The sequence below is a fragment of the Opisthocomus hoazin genome, chromosome 5, assembly GCF_030867145.1.
Source record: "Opisthocomus hoazin isolate bOpiHoa1 chromosome 5, bOpiHoa1.hap1, whole genome shotgun sequence".
NCBI lineage: Eukaryota > Metazoa > Chordata > Aves > Opisthocomiformes > Opisthocomidae > Opisthocomus > Opisthocomus hoazin.
This window is the reverse complement of record NC_134418.1, coordinates 46,209,074-46,232,841: the sequence shown is the minus strand read 5'-3', so window position 1 is coordinate 46,232,841 and position 23,768 is coordinate 46,209,074. Positions and strand designations below refer to the sequence as shown.

Below are 23,768 nucleotides of genomic sequence, written 5' to 3'. Positions count from 1 at the left end.
AAACAGGCATTAATGCTCAGAAAATGTCACCTTTAATAGAATGAGTTTTAGTGGCCAAAAGTATGAAATTTAGAGAGTGCTGAAAACCCTGGGACAGTGTTTAGCAGAGGTAAGTTAAGTCTGATTTCATACAGCGAACAATCGGGAGAGTTCCAATGTAGGTTTCTTATGTTAACGCTTCTGTAATCTCCACAATTAGGATCATGCTTTTCTAATAGTAACATGATATACTGAAAAAATGACTGTACTAAGCCAGATCAAAGGTCTATCTAGTCTGGTACCTGTCTAGCAGTGGCTAATAGATTAGGAAAAAATATAAGAACAGGAAATTTAAAAGCAATACCTCTGTCTGCTATTCTCTCCACATCTTCAGCAGCCTACAAGTTAGGGGCTTGCTGAAGAAGTTGAATGTAGATCTCACTATATTTAATAGGCTTCCCTACACTTGTACAGTCTATTTCTAACTGTTCCATAACTTTGGCAGCCAAAAGACCTCACTGAATTTCACAGCTAAAATATATCTTCCTTGAATCTGTCCTTAGCCCGTTGTTTGGCAGTTTCAGTTGTTGCACTTCTACTTTTGCTCTGTGACAAATAGTCAGTTATCATTTCTCACTCCTTTTCTGCAAGGCACTCAGGAAAATACATACATCTCTTTATATCCCACTATCAGTCGTCTTTCTATCAAGCTGAAACTTGCAATCTCCCTGTGCACAAAAGACTGTGTTCCACATGTGCCTTAATCTGCATTTATCAACACTGAATTTTATCTGATGCTTTGTTGCCCAGTCACATCTTTTTTAAGTTCTTTAAATTTTTTATTTTGATTACCCTGTGTAATTTTACATCAGCAGTAGATTCTGTCACTTCACTATTCACTAACATTTTGTAGTTTGGGTTTTTTTTTAATATTTAACTGTACAAATTCTGCCTTAGATGCCTGTTGAATTCATTATGGATCTGTCTTTGTAGTGAAAATCAATCATCTATCATTACCTTTATTTTCTACCTTTAGTTATTAATTTGGAGAAGATACCTGAAGCGTTCTGGGAATCTAATCAACCAGGTAATATTCATCCAGAACCTCTTGCATTCCTCAAAAGAACAGTAATCTCAAGAGACTTCTACAAAAGTTGTCTTGATTTCTTTTCCTCATTATAACATTTTAATTTGCTTATCTATCACTATATCCTTTACTAGAGTTGTAGCTAACTTGCCTAGTATGGAAGTCAGAGTTTTACTGGTCTCTCCTTCCATGGAACAGTCTTGTTTTTAAATTAAGATCTTGTTTAGTAGTTCATATTATTCTGGTATTGAGGCTGATTTAAGCATGTACATAATACCTATGTACGTGTCCTTTAAACCTCAGGAGCAAATACCACTTTCTTGCCCAATTCATTTCTCTAATTCATGTTCTAGTCCTCCTCCAATGGTGTTTCAATTTGGGACTCTTCCTGTCACTCTTACCTAGAAAATAAAGATACTGATGTAGATCCCTGCTGGAGGTCTTCGTTAGTGACCACCATTCCCGAGAATACATTTGACCGTTCTGCTGTTACCTTTTATTCCCTGAGTTCTCTTTTAACTCCTTTTGTGTGTGTGTTTCTGGAAAAAAAAATAAAAGAAGCATGCAATTATGCTTTTTTCACACTATTTTATTGTAAGGGCACAAATACAAAAGGTTAAACAATAAAATGTGTGAAGCTGAGGTACCTGGAATCTGTACTCTGTTATCTTTGTGCGGTCCTCGTCAAGCAGCGGAGTAACTTGTTTTTTTACACCTGTACCCTGCAATCTTTCAGCTTTTCTATTTTAGAAAATTGTTTCCAATATCTTGACATCATGAAAGTTAACATTAGAGTTCAGTTTAAAAATGGGTAGTCATCAGCTATTTGTAGGTGCAGTGAGGGTGTCAAGTTGATGTTCTTGGGTTGTAGCAGTGAGCAGTTTTGTGCGTCAGCAGCAAATGAGCAGGATACAGGGTGACTGCAAAACAGCTACATTGTCCTATGCTATCCAAGGGAATTTCTCACAGGCATGTCGGACTACAGAAGCCCTGATTCTGCTTTTAATTAAGAGCTGTATGTTAGACACATCTGTGCCTGCCTTCTCGCATGTTGAAAAGTCCAGGGGAAGCTTCCACAGTAATCGGTGTCAGAATACAACATTATGTGCTAACCAAACTTCTAGTAACTTACTGTTTCTTGACTGTATTGTCTTATTAGTCATTTGAAAAAAAAATGCCATATTGTTCAAGACCATTTCCGCCATTTCTTTCTTCCTTCATCCTTCTTTTCACATTTTTGCTGTCTTCAGGGTTTTCTTCCATCTTTTCCCTGCATTTCTTTCCTCCCAGGGGCTTCACTCCTAGTTCTTTTCTTACAGCACTGGTTAAATAATCAGAGATGAAGTTTGGCTTGATAGTAAAGTGTCATCATTTGAATTTAGAGACAACATCCTAATCAGATTGGGAGTGGAAGAAGCAGCTTACTCCTCAAGGGACATTGCTTTAAGTTGTCTGCCTACTTGGGCAAATACTACTGCATTAGTTATTGATCAGTCAATGGAGAAAAACTTTTAGCCTCTTTGGGGAAACAATGGAGGGAATAGTTCAGTGAATCTATCCTAGAAGTCTTTGGGTACTTGAGAAGGGGAGAGAGAGAAAGAATTTGGAATGCATAAATGTAGTGAAACAATAGAAAAAATCAGCACTCAAGAATGGAAAGATTGTAGGAGTTTTGCCTGGCCACCCAAAGAAGGGGGGGACAGAGATTTGAAATAAATTAAAAATTGAATTTGTGATCCTTTACTCTTTTTTTTTTCTTTTGTGTGTTGTTGTTGGGTGTTTTTGGCTGATCTGTTTGTAAAGGAATCCTGAAACTTGCCAACTTGAAAATTTCAGCTGTGGTGTGTGCTTTGTGGTATGTTGAGCTTCTGAAAGTTATCTTTAAAGCTGGGATATTACATTTTTACTAAATTACGTTTTCTGACTAGTGTATGATGTGTACTGGGTTTTCAATTTAATTTCTTTACATAGTCAAGACCTACATTCAAAAGAACAATGCATAAAAGTAGGTAGGTAAAAATGTAACCTTAGGTTGATATTATATAACCATTTTGTATGAAGACCTTGTATGCAGATATAAGGCCTCTTTGCTTTCAAGTTAGTTAAGTAGCATCAAATTGCAATACAAAAAAAAGAAAAATCCAGACAGATATCTTTTTAAGCTTGCTGGTGAGAGCTCTGCATACAGTGAAATATTAGTGCATGTTCCAAGTCCCACCGTAGTTAGCAGAGTGCATAGACACACACAGATGAATAAACAACAGGTTAGAAGACCTTTTAATTTAAAGGATAATGTTGACACCAGAAGAGACTTATTTTTTATGAACAGGCTCATTGGTAGGTTTAGGCCAGGAACTGAAAGTAGTGAAGTTTTGAAGAAACCCTAAAAATAAGGCATTAGGGATTTCTGTTAAGGTAGCATTTAATACTTCAGTGAACAAGATTATATTATATGAATGCTACAGTTGGACTATGATCCTAAAAATTCAGAGGGTGTTGATTCAAGCTTGTAAAGTGAAAAAATTAATACCCGAGATTCTCAGGCACTCCTTGATGCCTGATTCAGTGATTCAGTTTTGGGAGGGTAGCTTATGATTCCCTTCATAGCTCCCTTATATTCAAAATAGTTCTTTATGGTCTGTTTTAAGACTATTTTTCATTTCTCGCTCCCCCCTCTCTTTTTTTTTTTTTTTTAACATCTTTAGAAGCAAGGTTTAACCATAATCTTAGTATAGCTGGGGAGAGATGGAATACAAATATAGTTTTAAGATTTTTAATTCCCTTGGTGACTTGAGCGTGAGGTAAAAACCTTGACCTAACATTTTACAGAAAAAATCTCGCTGTGCAAAAAATGTTTCATTAGAATCACCAGCCTTCAGTTGCTGTTAATGGAAGAATTCCGTTCAGATTATTAAAATTACAACCATTTAGTACTAATCCCCCCAGTGGTTAATGAAGAGACTTGTAAAGTTTTAAAAAGTCAGAATTCAGTCCAGACCTGAACCACTAATTTGGCAGTGATGCAGCTCACACTAAGTTGTTTGTTTACCCTTGCTTTCTGTGAATAGGTATTTCCTTAGCAAATGTATTACATACAAAATAATTAGCACTGTCTTAACAAATTTAGTTGTCCATAAACAGATTTAGAACTCTTCAAAATAAACCTCTACTGTTTCATAATTCCAGCTTCACTATTAAAACTAATTTTAAAATGCCAGTAGCTGTCTTTATTTGTTGGTAAATCCTTTGTGTGTGTGTGTATGTAGTTAAACTTCAGAATAAGTTATAATAAAATACTCTGTTTTGGTACAGCATTACTTAAAAGTTTCCACGGAACTGAGTTATAAATATTGCTCTCTGAGACATGTTTTTACTATAAAATGGGAAAAACAATTTAATATGAACCTTGACTTTTCAAATAATTATTAATTGTGAAGCTTTTTTTGCCATTACAAACAATAATGTAAATGTAAATATATCAGAGATGTGTGTTTGAGACGTCTATACTTCTGCTATAGGTGAATTTACTTAGCGATCTCTCAACTAACAACGTCCTAGAAGACCACAGAATGATTCCTCTCTCTGAATTTAACTTAGACATCTAGAATAATGAATAGTAAGAAAGACTGACCAAAACTCAGAAGTGTTTTAGCTAAGTGTAGATGTGCCTCCATGATGGAGTCATTCTGGTCTGAATCAGGTAATATTATCAATAACATAAATAACACATCAAAGTGAGCATTTGGTTGTGCTTGAAATCAAAGTCTCTTGGTCTGTGCAAGTCATTCGCATGTTGCTGGCATTTGGTGCGGTCTAATCTGATCTTTGTTTCACAGCTGTACCCCCAGGTGTTACAAAGATCTAAACTTAGACTTAATCCTTGTGGAACTTTCAAAGAAAAACAGTTTCCAAGTAAGGGCTGGTTCTGGGATTGTGTTATTCCAGAAATGCCCACTTTTGGGAAAGATTCAAACCGTGTCAAAGTCTCACTGTTGACTTATTGTGGACTCCACCCATCTTGTTGAGGTGACAAAACAATTTTTGGTAGTGTCAAATGGTGATGAGTGGTCCCTGGGAACAACTTTTCTGTCTGTCCTCTATGTGTTGATAAAAGGAAATCTGACCTCACTCCCTTTCTGTTCTTTCAAGTACACAACTTGCAGATAGGTTCAAAATTTTTAATTTAATTACTATTAAAATTTAAGTCAGTGACTAGAAAAGGCATCTAGTGAAAATGTGCATTGCAGCTTACCCTAAAGGAAGAAATATTAGGCCAGTGAAAGCAACCTATAGAGAGCGTGAAATAACAGCCAAGTGCTGGCATTTTAGGAATGTCTGTTCATAGATGTGCAAGTTTTATTTCACATTGTCCTCACCCTTCTCAATAAGAATGACTGATAGCTTCACTTTGTGATTTCCCAGCTTTTAAGAGTCTATTTTTATTTATTTTTTATGACCAACCTTACACTTGTTAAATGTAATTTTTGCTTTATGTAACATAAAAAAGAGCACATCTGCAGTATGCTGTCCCATGAATTAACAAGAATGACTGGACATAAGACAAGAAATCCTTTAAAAACATATGTTCACATTAAATATCTGGGCTATCTCAGTAAAGGAGGTCTTGTGGGGTCATTTTTGATGCAGTGCAAGTAAACAATTTCTGCTCTCCTGAAATAGTTTCTTTCAGGTTTATATTGAGCTTGTATAAAGGCACATTACATAAATAAGGGCTTAGTTTGTACATTAGTCTTTTACATCTTAGATTCTTACTAAATCCTTGTTTTACCAACTTGATGCTTAAGAGATATTGATTTCTGCTACGCATGTCTATGGTGTTTATTTTTATATATCTAGGATTAAAAACAAAATTAACACGCATAATCAGTGTTCTTAGAATTAAAAAGGGTGCTTTGGTACCTTTGGTTACATTCTTCTGAAGAAAAAGGAGACTAAAAGAGATGTGATAATAAAGGGATCAATTTATTCAATCACTGGGTATAAAAACATTAGCCCTGGGAAAGAGCCTTCCTCTAAGAGCTTTAGCTGCCCAGTCTCACTTGTGTGGCACAAAATAATTTGCATTTTTAGAGAAATTTCATGTCTTCTGTGAGCTCTAGTGAAACATGAATAAATTGCTTTCTTTTCCTCTTCTTCTGATTTTATAAAGCTGAATCCATTAGGGGCTGAGTCAAACTGTAATGAAAGAAAGGCAACAACTGAGATGATGGAAACCCTGGATTAGATTTCTTAGTAGTCCGAGCCCAGCTGTCACGGCCTACGTGTCAAATCGGTGCTCTTTGGGGAGGCCCGACAGTACATGTGGATATTTTTTTAACTGCTGTGTTACAGCGGGTTTCTAAAGCAGCTAGGAATTAGACAGAGAAGCAAAGATTAAGAATTAAACAGAGCCACAGCAAGCAGTTCACCAGAGAGATTTGCAGTCAGGCAAGTAAACCTTTCCAAGGCTGGTAGCCCACTGCCATCTGCTTGACAGGCTTGCATGTGACCCACCGTGCTCCCTTCGTGCACGCCGAGTTTACGGGATCGCTGAAGACGCGTGTAAAGGATAAGGTTGTTCGTGTTACTGAGTGCACTGGCCGGGCGCTGCTCTAGCACAGACTGTCACGTTCACCAGAAACCAATGCTCAGCTCAAATAAAGCCTCTGCAAAAGGTTGCCATTTTTGTTCTTTCATATTTCAAATAGTCTTCTTAGCTGCTTCATAATATAATAGGGACAATCTAAACAGAACTCCGAAGAAACCAAAGTACGGTTTCCAGTTTTGTGCCTAATAAATGAGTTTGCACACCAGGATCAAACTAGGGCTCTGCTATTGGAAGAAGGGCAGTCCTCAAGATATGTGCCTGTGAAATATTCCTTCTGATGGAACAAGGCTTTGCTTGAAGACTCTAAAAACTCCAAGCAGGGTTGTCTTATTGTAATTTATAGCAAGAAGTTTTGTCTATTATATCTTGTGAGCTTTGTGGTGCCGTTGGAACATTATTTGATCAGAACATACAGATTCCAGCACGGATTTTAAGGGTAAAGCTGCACATCTATTGTTTTTGTCAGGAAGGCCTGCTTTTCTGTCAAAGCACCAAATGTTCATCTGAGTACAGTCAGGTGTTAAATTGTCAAGTTACTGTTACCCAGAGTCTTCTACCTAATGTTTGGAATTTATCCAGCTTCCAAAGAGACTCTCACTTCCTCCCATGAAGGGGATGATGGCACAGTTAAGGGGTCCCCAGGTCTGTATCACAGAATCACAGACTGGTAGGGGTTGGAAGGGACCTCTGGGGATCACCTAGCCCAACCCCCCTGCCGAACCAGGGTCACCTAGAGCAGGCAGCACAGGACCGCGTCCAGGTGGGTTTTGAATATCTCCAGAGAAGGAGAATCCACAACCCCTCTGGGCAGTTCTACTGCTCCGTCACCCTCAGAGTAAGGAATTTCTTCCTCATGTTCAGATGTAACTTCTTATGCCTCAACTTGTGCCCGTTGCCCCTTTTCTGGTCGCTGGGCACTGATTAGCAGATCAGTAGCAGATCTATAACAGTTTCAGATAGCTGAAATCATCTTAAGCTCCGCATTCACTTTGTGCATTTGAGGAAATTGTCGTATTTTCAAACCTATGTTAATTTCAGAACAGGTTTCTAGGGTTGTGAGAACAGTTGGGAAAAAAAAAGATCTGCCAGAATCTCTGTCAGATATATGCCCTGGGGAAAAATTATTTCCTTATTTCTCAGCTGGTGACTTCACATGATTTACCACATGTTAGGAAGGCATTTCAAATTAGCAGCAGCTGTAGCTGAAATGGTGCTTGCCTCCATTTCCACTGATGCCTTTATGAGGGACAGGACTGAGAGTCAAGCCTTCCCTTAACAGTCTAACCTATGGCAGCAACACAGAAATAGCCCTGTTTCCTGTTCTCCCTTTGCTTTGTGGTTGGGAGAAAGGTCCAAAAGAAACCAGATCACCTGTCACTGCTCTTCTTCACCCAGGCTGAGAAGTCCATGCCTCCCCCCAGCCTCAGAAAGTGTCTGCCACACTAAGAGCATCCGGTGGTGGTTCTCATCTCAGCCTTGTCACTACAGTTGAGGAGTGGAGTGGCAGGGAGGCATCTTTTACTTTATGAAGACATTTGTTTGCCTGGTGGATATTTCTAAGTTCTGCTATTCCTCGAGCAAAACAGTGTGATTGGTATGGTGTAGTTCAAAGTGAATTTAACATTACTGAAGTCAAATGTTTTCTAAAAAGACTTGTTTTGAAGCAATTCAGCAAAGCTGACATAACCATGCTGACTTCAGTGAAGCTGCATTGGTTACATCACTTGAGGATTGTGCCCAGACTAGGCAGAGCATTTATTTTTAAATTCTAGCTTCTATTGGCATGTTCTTAAAAATCTCTGTAGTTCCATAACTTTCTAAAGTGGCTCACAAGTCTTAGGCTGACTGCTAATAAAACAGAAAATCCATCTCCATTTTTCAGTGTAATCTTTTTTTCATATGAATCTATTTCTCATCAAAAGAAGCAGATGACTGGCCTGAAAGCTGGAGTTCTCTACTTATCTGTGAAGACGGAGGATAACAAGTACTGGCCCATGTTGTCTGAAAGAGTATGGCCATAAATCAAAAACTTACAGGGAGAAAACCAACACTCCATGTTGCTTTGACCACAAAAAGTATCGTTCGCAGTGCCTGGTGAGGAGAAGTAGGCCTGATCTCACGCTGTTGGTAAAATCAGCAAGGAAAGCTAAGACAAAGAAACCTCTCCAAATTGTCCGTGGGAGAGGTATCTCACATAGCATAATGTCCTTGCGTGAATGCAAGGACTCTGTGTAAACCTGGACCTTAATTTCCAGCAGCAGTTTTTTTGTTGGATTTTTCTTAAGAGAGAAGTAGGAGCACTTTGCATCAGTCTTAGAGGAGGAATTTAGCTGCTACAGCGAACAATGTTCTCCCCAGAAAACCGCAGTCACAAGAAAACTGATACTTCCATAAGGGATTCCATATTTTGTTTTTAAAGAACATAATCTTCTAGATGCTTCCCCTACATCTCCTTGGCCGGAGAGGATGCACTCATGCCTAAGATGCATTAGAAGATGTAAAACTGAAGTCAGATAAGGAGAAAAAAAATCTCCCTGGCATCATTTTTTTTGTAGCAGATGCATTGCTGAATTTTCTCTGCTTCAGTGGCTTCAGTCTTTGTACCCAGAAGATACGTTTGGCTAAGCTCTTGGAAGACAGTTTCCTAGGGGGGGGGGGGGGGGACAAAAACAAAAAAAACCAAAACAAAACTAAAACAAACCTACTTTATAGAGGCCTCAGATGATCAACAGTTTGTGAGTCACCAGGCGGAGTAGTCACTGGAGACGCTGAAATAGTGAAGTCTCAACCATGAAGAAGTACTCTTACATATAATTCTAGAAGAGTAGGTAAGCCTTTAGAGGCCGGAAAACAGCAGAGCCAAGCCAGAACATAAAGAATGAGATATACAGAACAAGAAACTCTCAACAAAATTACATACAGCACTCATGTTAAAATACAGAGATAAAAGCAAGAAAGAACTAAAATCAGAGATACTTCTCATCAGAGCAGTCTGATACTATATCTGAACCTCAGTATGCTAACAGCATATAATTGAGATGAAGTGTTTAAGTAACGTGAGCTTTCCAGCTTTCCCTGCCTTTGGAACACCTTTGAGGGACCTGAATTTCAGAGAAAGGGGTGCTAAACACTCTCCGACAGCCAGATCCTTTGAAGACACGTAAAGCTGCATATTCAGAAATAAATATCACACACTACCAGTGATTTAAATACTGAACTTCTCTGTTCAGTGAGGTGTTTTGCTTAATGTGTAGAAGATGGTGTTTACAAAATGTGGTTATGAACTGTCCCGCTACCCTGTGTTGCAGGTTTTAATTGTGCTTTTATAACAAGTACTTAACAGACTTAATGCAGTGTGTCTATATGAGTAAAGGATAAGGTATGAGGCTTTATGTGTAGCCATGCAAGAAGGTTGCATAGTAAGTGTGTAAAGTAGGTTCTCAAGAAGAGTATTTAGAAGTTTTACAGGATAAGGACTGTAGTGATTTGGGGGAAGACAGCAAGAATTTTTCAGTGTACTGATTTGGGCATGAAGTGGTCTTAGAATCATCGCTATGCCGGAAATCTGTGTTTTCACATCTGCTGTATTGTGGTTATTTACTGAGCAGCTGATATACGTTGCTTTGCTTTAAGAGGAATGCACCAATGGTTATTCTGCACATGAATTAGGAACAAATAGGCTGCTTCGGTTATGATCATTATGTTGTCCAAAACATCAGTCCACTTACTGCTTCTTTGCCCTTTGCAGTGAGATTAGATTTCATTCATAACTCTGTAGATGTGTGTTAAAAACTTCTGTGCATGTATCACTCAGATATACACATTTTTTTAGAAGCCTGTAGGAATGTATTTTAAAAGGCTGGCAAAAGTTCTCCAGGACTATAAAACACCACTTCTGTGAGCAAGGTAATAATTTCCTTTCATAAGGATTTCTAAGTAGCTTTTGGGCTTAAGCTTCAGTGACGGCTCATTGCTCTCAGCAAAGATAGAGGTAGTGGAAGTGTTTTTATACTGCTTGTACATTGTCTCCTCACCAACTCCTCAGTGTAGCCAAGGGTGAGTTCGGCTTCTGCAACAAGAGTGAGCAGCCCCCCTTTGCTCAGGACTTTTCATTCTCAGCAGGTTCCCCCGGGGCTTGTCCTGTGCTTAGGAGAGAACAAATAGGTTCCACTTGTGATATTTATCTGCATCTGGGTGGGGGGTGTGAAGGAAAAGAAACCTTTCTCTGGGCCGTCTGGGAATTCTCCTTCGCAGTGTGGAAACCTTGATTCACCAGCTGGGAAGAGGCTCAGCCTGCTTTGTATTGCTGGAAAACTGTATCTTCAACTGAGAAAGTTTCAAGATGCTGAATCTGAAACATTCTTTCTGTAATTTTTACCTGCTTTGGGTGGGAGTGGAGCCAGAGAGGAGATGCTGTATTGAAACTTAAAACTAATCATTTGGATTTCATGCAAAACTTGTTGACGGTAAAGGTAAAACTATAAACTAAAAACTGGCTGCTGTTTTGTTTAGGTTTCTTCATGTTTGAAACGATCTTCTTGATGACTTTTTCAAAGCTGATTTTTCTGCGTCACCAAAATTTTGTGTAGAATTTTTGTGATCTCTAACTTCCAGATATGCAAAGGACACAGTGTCATATTTTGGCCTTGAGAAAATCCCTTCTTTATGTCTACAGTCCACAATCTGACCTGATAGAGATGTTATTTAAAATTGATCCTCAACAAATGGTTTGTGCAAAAGATGCTGCCGTACTGTGTTGTCAAAGACTAGTATATAATTCTCACAATGAACAGAACTGAAATAAGATCAAGAGAGATTTGCATTATTGTAGAAATGTTTGGCACGTGCCCAGACTAGAGAAGAGAGGAAGATTAACGTGTCTGAGGACTGCTGAAGAAGTAAATAATGAAAGTTATTAGGCAGGGAAAAATTCACGTTCCTATTAGGTTTTCTCATCCAAACCAGAAAAAACTTGCACTTTTCTTATAGTGCCATAATCTGAGTAGGCTCTTTAAAAGCATATAAAATAAATTTTGCTTCTCATTTATAAACTTTATTCAGAGAAACGTACCTGCTCAAATGTTTGCTGTAGTTCATTAAAGGCTTCCATTTGTAGTCATAAAGACTCATTCATTGCCCTGAATTATATATACAGTATACTGAAAAGAGAACCAACGTACGCTTTTATAATCTAAATTAAACAACTTTGTCTAATGAAAGAAGCACTGTCTCATTTCTAACTAGGCCATAAGCCCTAAGGGTCTTGTATGGGTGCATTTATTTATTTATTTTTGCCAAATTGTCCTACAAGGATCTGAAAGCTAAGTGAACCGAGCGGACTAAATTGTTTCTCTTTTTCTCCCTGCTTAGAAAGGCTGAAGCAAGCATGGGCACAACTGTATTGAAGCAAATACTTGTCCATCAACTTATTCTAAAATGCGGTTGCATGATCTCCTGTCCTTTTCTCAGTCCCACCTTCTAACCTTTCTAATCTTGAGAGTTCATCTCCATTATACGCAGCTCTTACAAATGCCCGTGATTAATAACTACTGTGATTCATTAGCCTGTGTTGTTGGTATTGTTTCCCCAACGGGAGCATTTGCTATCTAGGGATAGTCCGTGATTACTCTGCCTTGCGGAACAGTAAGATGTTTTCAATCTAATGCACTGTCCATGTTTTAGCATAAAACAATATTAAGACATCCACATAATGGAACCGTCTGAAGATCCATTTTATTAAGCACTGAAAGAAAATGTGCGTGTGTTTGTATGTGCAAGAGAAACATAATGAGCAAATCTTTTTCAGCAGAAACATGATTTCAGTCAGTATTTCGTGTAAAGATGCAGCTATTTTGAGGTATAGTTCTTTGGATTTGGGGTGAAAAAAGCCAGTATCTTACCTGGTACAATTAACTTACTCAAATTATATATGGCTTATTCAAAGTAGAAAAAACAGGAAAGAGAGGTAGATTTATTGTATTTATTCCATTTTGCGGATATTTATTTTAAATGCAATCTACCTTCAAGTACAAAGCTGTAGTGCTCTTAAAAGATTACTGTTTCAAGTTACTTCACATACCTTGAGAGAGCATGTAACCTTTTTACATTATATGATCAACTTTTTGACAGTGCAGGGCCAGCACAGCTAATGGAATAATAGCCTGCAGGGTCCAGCTAAATGATATACGAATATAATCAACCTTTGTGATGACTATTCAAAAGTAATCCCTTTAGCTTTCAACTGCAACATATATTTCAACCAGGCAAAGGCATATGAAGAAAATCTCTGCAGACTCCGCTGATACAATATGGCCTTCATATCCCCACAGTGTGTTTGCCTGCTCACAGTGAGTTTTAAATTTAAGGTAATGGCTACTGTATATTCATGTGAACATAGAACAATACCTTTGATTTGTTGGAGAAATGTTACATTAGCTACCCAGGGCCCTATTCAGTAAACTTTGACACAACCCTTATATATGGTTTACTGCTTATTCTAAATGGAATATGCCTGATAAAAATGCTTTGCATGCCCAAATTGTACAAATTCATTAATCTTTATATTCATAAAACCTCCAAGTGCAACTGCCTCCATTCCAGGTGAACCTGGTCAGGATACATGGCTAAACATGTAGGCCCCACCTGCTTTTGAAAAAGCACTGCATCAGTTTTCATTTATCAAGACAGAAAAAAAGAAGGAATATCTTCTACAAGTGTGGGACACGCGCATTGTTGACAGTCATATTATCTTCTACTGTATCTTTATTCCTACTCTATTACATCATTCTACAGATTATATAACTGAAAACAGCTGCATGACCTTTAAAAATGCAAGTAATTTTAAAATTATAATAATGGGTTAGATCTCATCAGCTGCCTTGTGCTGACATGATAATCGGGCATACCCTGCCAAATCATGGGGAAGATATAAAGAACATGGTGAGACAGTCTTGCTTGCTCTCTCCCTTTTGTATGTACGATGTAGTAAGAGTTCATTGACATTAACAGCAGTTGCGAACATGGTCTTGTTTGCATACCTGTACCTAAATACATGTGAAAACATAAGAGCACAGTTGCTGTCTTTTGTTTGAGGTGTTGTATTATGCAATTTTATGGCACTTAAGCAAGTTAGCTATAATGGAGGACTAGGAAAGGGTATGGACTTTTCTCCTGTTTGTTTGCCACGCCACTTCCTGACCCCACAGAAAATTAGGGCATCCTCAGCATCCTGCAGCAGGCAGTTCCACGGACGAGTTGGCACTGCACAAAGAACCCCTTCCTTTGTCTCCAAGCCCACCACTTCCTACTTTCAGTATATCCTACCTCATTCTTTTGTTGGAAGGGACAGTGAAAAATGGTTTCTAGGTCACCTTCTGCATGCTACTCTCATTCTTACTTCCGTCATCTTAAAATATTGCCTTTGGTTTTTTTCAAAGAGTCTCAGCTCTCCCAGACAATAGTCCTCTTATGACTTGTCATCAGTTCGCGCAGCTTTTCAGTGGCGTTCTTGTTTGGTAAAGTCCAACAATCTCTGAACAATGCAAAACTTGGATTTGGATGCTTTTCCATCACATGGGCATGGAGGCTCAGGAACACAGGTGTTGCCTGTTTCATTTTCTTTATAATCTTTTGAGAGAATTGTGCCTAGAATTCCTGTTCTCTCTGGAGTTAGTGGTCATTTTAGCTTCAGTCTTTGCAGGTGTGGCTTTCATTCTTTTGTGTGACTTTTCACTAACAATATTATGTAAAGGACTAGCATGTCTGCTTAGCTTTCTCCCTAGAACGTAATGAAATAATGAGATTTTTAGAAGAGTAACAATATTTAGATAGACATGTGTAAACAGCAAGAACAGAGATGCCAATTGTAGCTGCATGGAAAATTTGACTAGACAATTTTAATTATATTTTATCAATGGCAGTGATAATATGTCAGGAACATCCTATTATGATTAATTGTATTTAAATACTATTAATAAGTATTAATGTTTATCTCTACATTTTGCACAACACAATGGGATAGAAGGAGAATGCTTGATGGTGTGATCTGTGGTGGTATATATGTATTATCATCATGAATATGAGATGCTTTTATTGTTCCCAAATAGCACAGGCCAAACAAATGCCAACAAAACATTTATGGCTCAGTATTCCATCAGTTATCCTGGATGTGCTTCATGTTTGCTGGGAGCATAGAACTGTTAATCAGAGAATAATAGCTTGGTGTCCAAGTGTGAAGGCAAAAGGCCAAAAGGTCCATGAGAAAAGCAATTTATGCTGTAATTCCCCCTCTGTCACATACACATCCCCACCGTTTTTTGCATGCATCGGTGTATGTAAGATACATTGCTGTCAGAGACACACTTTTATGTGTATTTACTTGCAAATACATATGTTACTACATGTACCTAGTAACATTCTGGGCTTGAGTCACCCACCTGTCTGGCACCACTTTTTCAACAGTGAGCTTCCACTGGAAAGAGCAATAAAGCTGTACTGCTGTAAAGCTGGGGCAGGCAACATAATTCAGATCCCTTGTTAGCACTTCTGAGTCGCACGAGGCTCTCAGCTGCTTCGCAGTGTTTGAGTACCTAAGCCACACGGAGAAGTTATAGACTGTGCAGCCATGAGTAGACCCCCTGGTATTCAATTAGGTTTCATTAGATTTTATGTTTAAGCATTGTCTGCTAGTAAAAGAATTGCCATTGATGTACTTTAGACCTGGTTTCAGAGAATGTTACCTGGAATAACTACATTGATAGATACAGAGTAAACCACTAACGTACCTGTTGCCCTTGTACAAAATGAGACTTCATATGATAACTTACACTAGTTTTCAGGTATTCTGCATAGATTTACTTATCCTATTCTTACTTGCGTACAACTATGGATGAAGTCCTAGTTAGCAATTATTCTTAATAAAAGCCGATGATATGACGAAGCATAAATTTTATTGAGTCTTGAGTGGTTCAGTAGTTTGCATCTGTTCCAAACATTGCACCAGCAGAGACACTGCTTTGAACATTGTTTTTCATCTCCACCAGAACTGGATTAATGTATTTATTTTGGACATGAATTAAATTAGGATGCCATATAAGCACCATTGGTATTGCTGTGACTGAAAGACATAGTCCAGCTTCAGGCATCACAGTGCAAAGAGATAGTGACAAATTGAGGGAGGATCCAGCCAAAGATTATACAGAGGTCAGAAAACATGAGCTCGTTTGAAATATTGAAGAGACTGCATTTGCTTAGCCTCAAAAAGAAAATATTAGAGGAAGGAAAATAGTTTCTCAAGCTATAAGGAGTTATTATGAAAGAGGATGGTGTTCCTTTGCTCTTCATGTCTACCAAAGGTAGAACAAGAAAAAAATCAGCTTAATTTGCAAGAAATATTTATTGTAAGTATTAGGGAAGAAACTGAGCTGTAAGACTGCGAAGCACTGGAACAGAGAGATTAGGGATGTTGTGAAACAGCCTTCATCAGAAGCCTTTGAGAACAGATTTGACAAATAGATGTCAGGGATGGACTAGATATATGTGCACTTTCTTCATTTGAGGAGGTGAACCAGATCAGTGGTTCCCAAAATAGGAAACAGTCCCCCAGGGATGGTGTGGTTGTAGCTAGGCAGAGGGAGGTACGTTGCGGAGAGTCACTGGGAACAGAGCAGAAAGGGCAGCAAGGAGGTGGGAGTTTGGTGCGGAAATGCAGCGAGGAAGGAACAAGGCAGAGCGTCACAGATCATGGGAGCAAAGGAAGCATGTGACTGCCAAAAGCTGCGGAGCTAAGCCATTGCCTCCCAGCCACCTGCTCATTTGAACACCTCCCCTTAGGAGGACCCCGCTGAGACGTGGCAGCCTTACTTCTCCAACCTCCTCACCCTGCTCGTGCTTTCTGCACTGCTCACCTCTTCCTCTGGGTAGTCTTCATACTGTCTGCCATGTTCCAGCACTGTCTCTGCCGTCGTCTTCTCCAAAATGCATCTTCCTTTGTGGCTCCCCAGTTGGTCCCACCTGGACCTATCCGGCAAATACGGCCTGAGAAATGCTGCACAGGAGTGCAAGAAATAAGAACGGAAATCCATGTCAGTTCCGTATGTCTAGGATTATATCTCATGTGGCTTACCTCTGTGTTGTCTTAGATTTCCTTCTCTTTTTACTCTATTACGTGTATTCCAAGTAAACCTTCTAGGCTTTTTTACCGTTAAGAATGTTGTAAGTCTAAAGCACTAATACACTTTTTTTTTCTTTGTTTTTTTAGTAGCAGAACTTGATATAGAAACAAGTGCTTCAAAGCCCCTGTGAGCCTCTTCCAAAGACACCAGTTCTAGATCCTTCCTGGTACAGTATTTGCCTTTAATCCATAGTCTTTATACCAGTATGCTGATTTTTGCGAAATGTCATTGGTATCAAAATTTAACCTGATTTTTACAGGCAATTGCATATCATCTCTGTTTTACTTTGTGCAAATAACAATGTTTTTCCTGCTCATAAATGAACAAATTGACAATTCCTTCATATTTTTTACTTGTTTTCCAAGTTTTAATATTTGTTTGCCTTTGATCATGTGATTGCTTTTCATTTATGGAAATAAGCCTTTGAGCTAGAAACAAATCTATTAACCAGATGCTGACCCCAAATATAAAAGTTAGATATCAAAGTCTATATATAAACTTACAACATTTACTTTTTTTTTTTATTTGCTGTTTTTCATTATAGAGAATGCCTGCTTACTTACAGAGAAGCTGACAGATGTATAATGAGTACAGGAAGATCCTTGAAGAGTTATACAACAAAGTAGGATTTTCGGTAGAAATTTTGTCATTTAAATAGGAGCACAGCGTTGCAGTATAAATATCTGAGTGCTCCAAGTTCTTTTATGACTGAAGTGTGGCTTCAATGTATTACATGTTTTTATCAAAAATAGCTGGTGTCATTGAAATAAATACAAAAGGAAAAGAGTAACGTAGAATATAAAGTTTGCACTTTGTGCCCCTACTGCTTATTGCCTTCCGAAGTGTCAAGATCCTCCTGTTAAGATACTAAACATCCATTATGCCTACTGAATGGAAATCCAAGATGCTCGATACCTTGTATGATCAAGTTCTAAATGTGTCTGGAGAGATTTTTTTAAATCCCAGATTATTGTCCCTTTCAGAAAAAAAGTAAACTCCAAGCGTGATGCCTTATTCCTAGGGCTATAGGTGATTTTAGCATCTGTGCTTAACCATTGCGGTTCAACCGTAACTTCAACAGAATCGCTCCAGCCTGGGTGGCACACTATGGTGCAGTTTTGATCTAATCTATAACACAGGTTGGACACAAAACACAACAAAGTTTGTTTAAACTCTGGTTGAGCACACTCATGATACTGTTCAAAGCCTGTGCAATCAAAACGTTTGAAATGCCACTGACTGTCTCAAGTGCAACACCAATCTATAGGCACAGCTGAAACAACTATATTTAACAAGGAGAACGCATCTTGTAGTATACCTGTATGTCCCATTTTCAAAATTGAACCTGAAATTCCCCTTTTAGCAGTCTGTGTTCATTCACATAATCAGGTAAACTAAAATTCTGCCTAGATTCTTTTTGATAAATAGTCTGAAGCACTGATTTTCGAGTGTGTGTGGAGAATTGTCTCCCATTTTGAGCTGATGAAGTTCTTGACAGTGGGTTCCCCACATGACCCACAGCAGTCTGACTCCTGTGGTCTTCACAGTTCTCAGAGGGCATTTTCCAGCTACCATCACTGTTGGCCTGAAGAACAGATAGAGGACAGAAGATGGCAGTTATCACTTTGCAGAATGAATGCATAGAAGCAGGATTTGGAACTTTTGAATCTTATTTAGGAAAATTGATGCAAGCTTTCATAATTTCATGTATTAGAAAACCTGTTCTTTCAAATTACATAAAGCTTTATGAATCCCAATAGTCAACCATTCCTTTCTTTAAACAGAGGTTTCCAGATTCAGAGTTTGAAGCAAGGTCCGTAAGACCTGTAATCTGTTTCTGTGACAGTCTTTGAGCAAGCAGTAGCTTTTCCCAAAGTAATAACTCAATTCACTGGTTTTCTTCAGGGTTGCAATGTGAGTAACTGGTTGACATGTGACAATAGAATTTCTCCCTGTTAAGATATGGTAAAAATGTATCATTAACTAGCTCTCATTAGACCAGTTTTAATCAAGATGCTGTGTACATGCAATGTAAATACAAATACCAATACCACAATAATTTCATTCTTTTACTTAGAGGTCTTTATTGTCTGAACACCAAGCTTATTACAGCAATATTCATTTAGAATGTTTCTACAAGTCTGAAAAGTTGTATAGGAATTTTCCTACATGCAATTATGCACACAAATAAGCACACAAATCTCTTTACTGAGTGTTAAAAAGAGGTAAACATTTTACGCAAACCAGGAAGATAAATGGGACCATGAATTAAATATAAACAATAATAGTATCCAGTTTACCCCTTGTATTTTAATGCTAATGATATGAAACACAAAAAACTTCTATGAACTTTGTAAACTTTATAAAAATGTCACGTTTGCAAGTAATATTTGAAAACCACATTAATCTGCAAACTCCTCTAATCTTGATAAGTATAGCAGAACTACTTGTAAGAGGTTGCTATTTTTAGATACTTGGAATTTTGTTTATCAGCATATTGTCAAAAGAAATGGTGTATTTGAACTTATCCTTCATAGTAAAAAAAATATATATATATATATGAAATAACATCAACCAAGCAGACAGTCTAGAAAAGATTATAATTTTTTCAAGGGCAAGTTTCTAAATTCTTAAGGATTTTGAACCTTACGGTTCCTTTCTGCAGTAACTGAACATTCTGTGTATGTGTCCCAAAAGTTATTATGCAGTTATATTAATTAGCATCCATGATCATCACTATTTTTTGCCAGTCTGCACTCATAAAGTGGTAACTTTTGTATGCTTGTGAAAAAATGGTCACAAATGAATCCTCTAGAGCATTAGCTCTCCCATACTTTTTAGCGATATTTTTTAGTCATAAAGCTTTTAATAAAAATAAGGGGACTTTTATCATCCTACAGTAATGTAAGTGCAAGTTGTGTTCTTCAGAGTCAGGAAACTTTGGGAGAAAATTACGTTTGTTGAGCTAAACACACCTGCCTCCCGTCCCAGCAACGATTTGTCTGACAGGTCGCTGTCTGTCTGGCAGAATGCAGGTGGTGTTCTGTTCCTTGCAGACTTTTCCAACGGGAAAACTAAGGCTCTTCAAATTAACAGCACAAGGAGGTTATGCAGAATGTTGTTCCATACGTTATGCTTCGGACGGGATCCTGGAACAAGCCTCTCAGCTGTCAGAAGCGGCCAGAGCCCCATGGTAATGGGCAGGCCCCAGTGTAATGCCTTGCATGGTCCAGCCGAAAGCACGGTGCTCACTGGTACGTGGCTGTAGTATCAGCTCAGCGTTCCTTCAGAACAAAAAATCACCACTTACTGAATCACCAGTGCTTCTTCCAACACAGCTTTTCTTTGGTGATCTTTTGCCAGTCATAGTCCTGCTCAGAAAATCTGCTGAGATCAGAGCTCAAATTTTTGTACGTTGTTACTTTACATGAGAGATGCTCTAATTTCTTTAAGGAGCTCCTCATATGGAGCAGAATTATTCTCCACTCTGCCTGCTTCATTATCATTGCAATCCTTCCTCTAGGTTTTTCCAGAAAGCCTCTAATCCCCTGACCCTTTAGACTTTTCAATCAGAAAGAAGGACTCATGAGACTGTAAACTGCAGTTGCAAGTTTTTCTGTGCTCTGAGAAATTATATGCTTAGTTGACTTCAATGAAGTTAGGAAAGCAGGTAAATCAATTTAGCCTATAATGCCAGTTGTCTGTTTCAAAACAAAGACTTGTCAAACATATTACAGCAGATGAATCTCTGAATAGTTCTGAAGGTTAATATTGATGTCTCTAAAATCTGTGTCTTGTCGGTGCCTAAGGTATACAAGACTGGCAATTAGGACTGCTTTTTGAATACGTTTTAGTAGGTTTCACTGCGGATGTATCAGATGGTATTGACTAACAATTCATAGCAGAGGGGAAGGTTGTACCTCAGAAAGGAGTCTGTTTATAATTATGAAAAGCATGTTTTCTGACCATTAATAGGGTATATCTTGTTAATTATGATGATATATAAGGTATTTTACCTGTGAAGCCATTTAGAAAATTAATGTTTGAGTCACAGAAAGGTCATTGCCATTCTGGAAGGAACCCATTCATCTCTAAATAGGCCATCCGAATATAGACTAAGAAATACACTATATATAATTACTTAGAAATAGATGGAATAAATAAGATTGATGACAGGTATTACTAAAGCCACACTTCAGTTTCCTGCTAGGAAAAAGTAGAACGTAACTGGAAGAAACAATAATATACATGTAAGAATGTAAGAAATAGGTTAAAATCTTTAGTAATAATGTGAGATTCAGCTATTACACGTGAGGTGAGAACTCATCGGACTTCAGAAGTGGTGTACGTCAAGGACTGTTTTTGAAACTGTCTTATTTGACAGCGTAACTTCATAGTATCATATTTGTCACACATGCTTACAAGTAGATAGAATATATGTGCTGTCTTTGAAGATAAACAAATAAACATGTTAATGAATATTTCCATGTGTGAGTTCTTCTTTTGACACAGGCATATCAGTAAAGGGAGATGCTGAGCACAAAGGAGCTCGGCAGCTGTGATGGTAAAGCAGATTGCCAAGAGTTTAACCTTAGGAGATAAGCTTCCTTTTCTAAACATTTCAGGTTTAGTTTTTGAACTAAAGAGAAAGAGAATAAGGTACAAATGTGCCTTTAATTGAAAGCCCGCTGTTTAATCTCAGCTCATCTGTGGGAAGGACAAAGTGAGTCCCAGATTCATACCCATTTGCTCCAATGCTGGCTTGGAGGAATTAATGCCAGTAGGTGAGAAAGCAATTTAGTAACTAAAATCCTCTCTCCGCATTGCTGCTGAATCGCTAGGTTTGTTTCACCGAGGTTAACAACGAAGTTACCTGTTTGTTTTATTGCCACGTGAGAGGCAGACAGACCACTTTGTGCCAAGAGCAGCTTTCAAGCACAGCTAACCTGTGTGAAATCTGAGGTGCTGGCAGTGGCCCCACCTGAAGTCTCTGGGAGCTGAGGGTGTGCAGCCCCAGAAGAATTGCTCGACTCTTTGTAGGATCACAAAGAAGGGGAGGGGGGAAAGTCTCAAGCTGTCCCAGCAGCTGCCCATTCTCCAGCTCAGTTCATGGCCGCCTGCAGTAGGGGTAGGCAGAAAACCGGTGGCCAGCAGATTTTCAGTAACACACGGAAGACCCAGGGGCTGGGAACTTGAGCATGCTAGGAGGAGCATCCGGGAGCAGCAATAGCTCCTGGCTCCCACTCCGCTCTGAACCCAGCTAGGACTGAGAACTCTTACCTGAGGCAGGCTGACGAGAGGTAAGCCTTGTCTCTGGGAGGCAGCTTCCCTCAACACCAGCTTTCATAACTGTCACATTTAGTCCCGATTTGGGCAACACATATCCATAGACAAAGGTGTATCAGCTTTGAAAGGTTACTGCCTCCTACACTGAGCTATTCTGTCCCTGGCAACATTGCTCACTAATCTTCCTTGCCTGTTTCAGAAAACATTGCCCCATCTGGCCACAGGTTCACCGTTTGTAATTAAAGTGACTTGAATCTTGACTAAACCACAACGGTGCCTCTAAAAACATCTTCAGAGAGCCCTCCCTGAAACATAGTGGTCACTGTTATTTTCTTCTCTTTTCTTTCATAAGAGTTGTCTGCCTCCCAGCTCCTCAGCATCCATTGCCTGCAAAAATTAGACACTCTCCCTTTCCACATGAGTACCAGGAAATCAGTTTCCCTGGCATTGCTGTCTGCTTTCTGGGCAGACTGGGTTCATGCCAGGCTCACAGTAGAGATTAAAACAAAATTTATTTATGATAAGGGAAGTTCAGGATTACCTGGCATCTGTCTCCAGGCCCCGCTCTCTCTCAGCAGCCCCTTTAACTTACGTTCTGAATTGCGATGAGCTTTCACATCTGCTGAGGCCTGATACTCTCAGAGGAGCTCTGTGATATTAGAATATTTTGATTAGAGCCTTTGCTTTTACTTCGTCTCTCCCAGCCTCTGTTCTGGAAGAGCAACATCACTGATGCTTTCACATTTTGCAGTGCGTTTGGTAGAAATGGCCAAACAACGGCTTTGAGATGGGGACAGTTAAGCAGAAAGGGGCAAGGATTTACAGCACTTTTGAATTCTTCCTGTCACGCTGAAGTCCAGCACTAGTGTACCCTGTTCACGGGGAGGGCCGGGATGGGTGCATCTGGCCTTGCCAGCAGCAGCAGAGTAGATCACGTGCATAGGGCCGGCGGTGAGTGGACACCCGTGCAGGCTTGTGAAATTTAACTGCTCCTGCGCTGGTTGTGTGGAGGCTCTGACGGCCGTCAGCAGCTCGCTTATGTGGCAAATGCCTGTTGTTTTTTTTTTAAATGATGGCTGTAGGTCAGCCAAGTGGCTGTGTACCTACCACACCACTGGAGCTTGTGGCTCTACAAAAGCAACACAACTCGTGTTGGCACTGTGTACTCTGAATAACGAAGGGGGAAGGCCACAAACAAGCCTTACTGATGTGCCTGTAGGGGAAGTTGTCATCAGCCAGACAGTTGATAACCCTTGGGTGAAACCAGCCTGGACCAAGCCAGCTCAGTCTCTTGGAACACAAACTTGCGGGCCAGCAAAGGTGACTCTGGCAGGGGCAGGAAAGACGTCAAGGAGCAGTGTGAATATTTTAAGCACAGTAGGAGCCAGTTAGACTGTAAGATGTTGGGACCAGGAACCGTCGTTGAGATAACTTGTGCATACCAGGATTGGCACAGTAGTCGAGGACCGGGAGTGCTGTCCTGGCACTGGCGTATGCACACACGCCAAACCGCCTCGGAGCAGGCGATGTTCAATCAGTGTTGCTGGTTAGGGTCACTCATAAAAGTCATGTTCTAGGATTTTTTCCTCCTCCTTCGTGATTAGAAAATTGCATGATAGTTGAACCTGCCTAGAAA

General features: G+C 39.2%; 1 protein-coding gene across 2 annotated transcripts in view; it reads left to right on the top strand.

The window, feature by feature from the left end:
• Positions 1–21,298, top strand: part of TTC29 (tetratricopeptide repeat domain 29) — a 133,393-nt gene extending 112,095 nt beyond the window's left edge. For both annotated transcript variants that reach the window (XM_075421092.1, XM_075421091.1), the window contains 2 exons: positions 16,933–17,012; positions 17,391–21,298. In XM_075421092.1, coding sequence (XP_075277207.1) covers positions 16,933–16,976 — 44 coding nt within the window. In that variant the 3' untranslated portion in view covers positions 16,977–17,012; positions 17,391–21,298. The remainder of the gene's footprint in view (positions 1–16,932; positions 17,013–17,390) is intronic.
• The last annotated feature ends 2,470 nt before the right edge of the window (positions 21,299–23,768 follow it).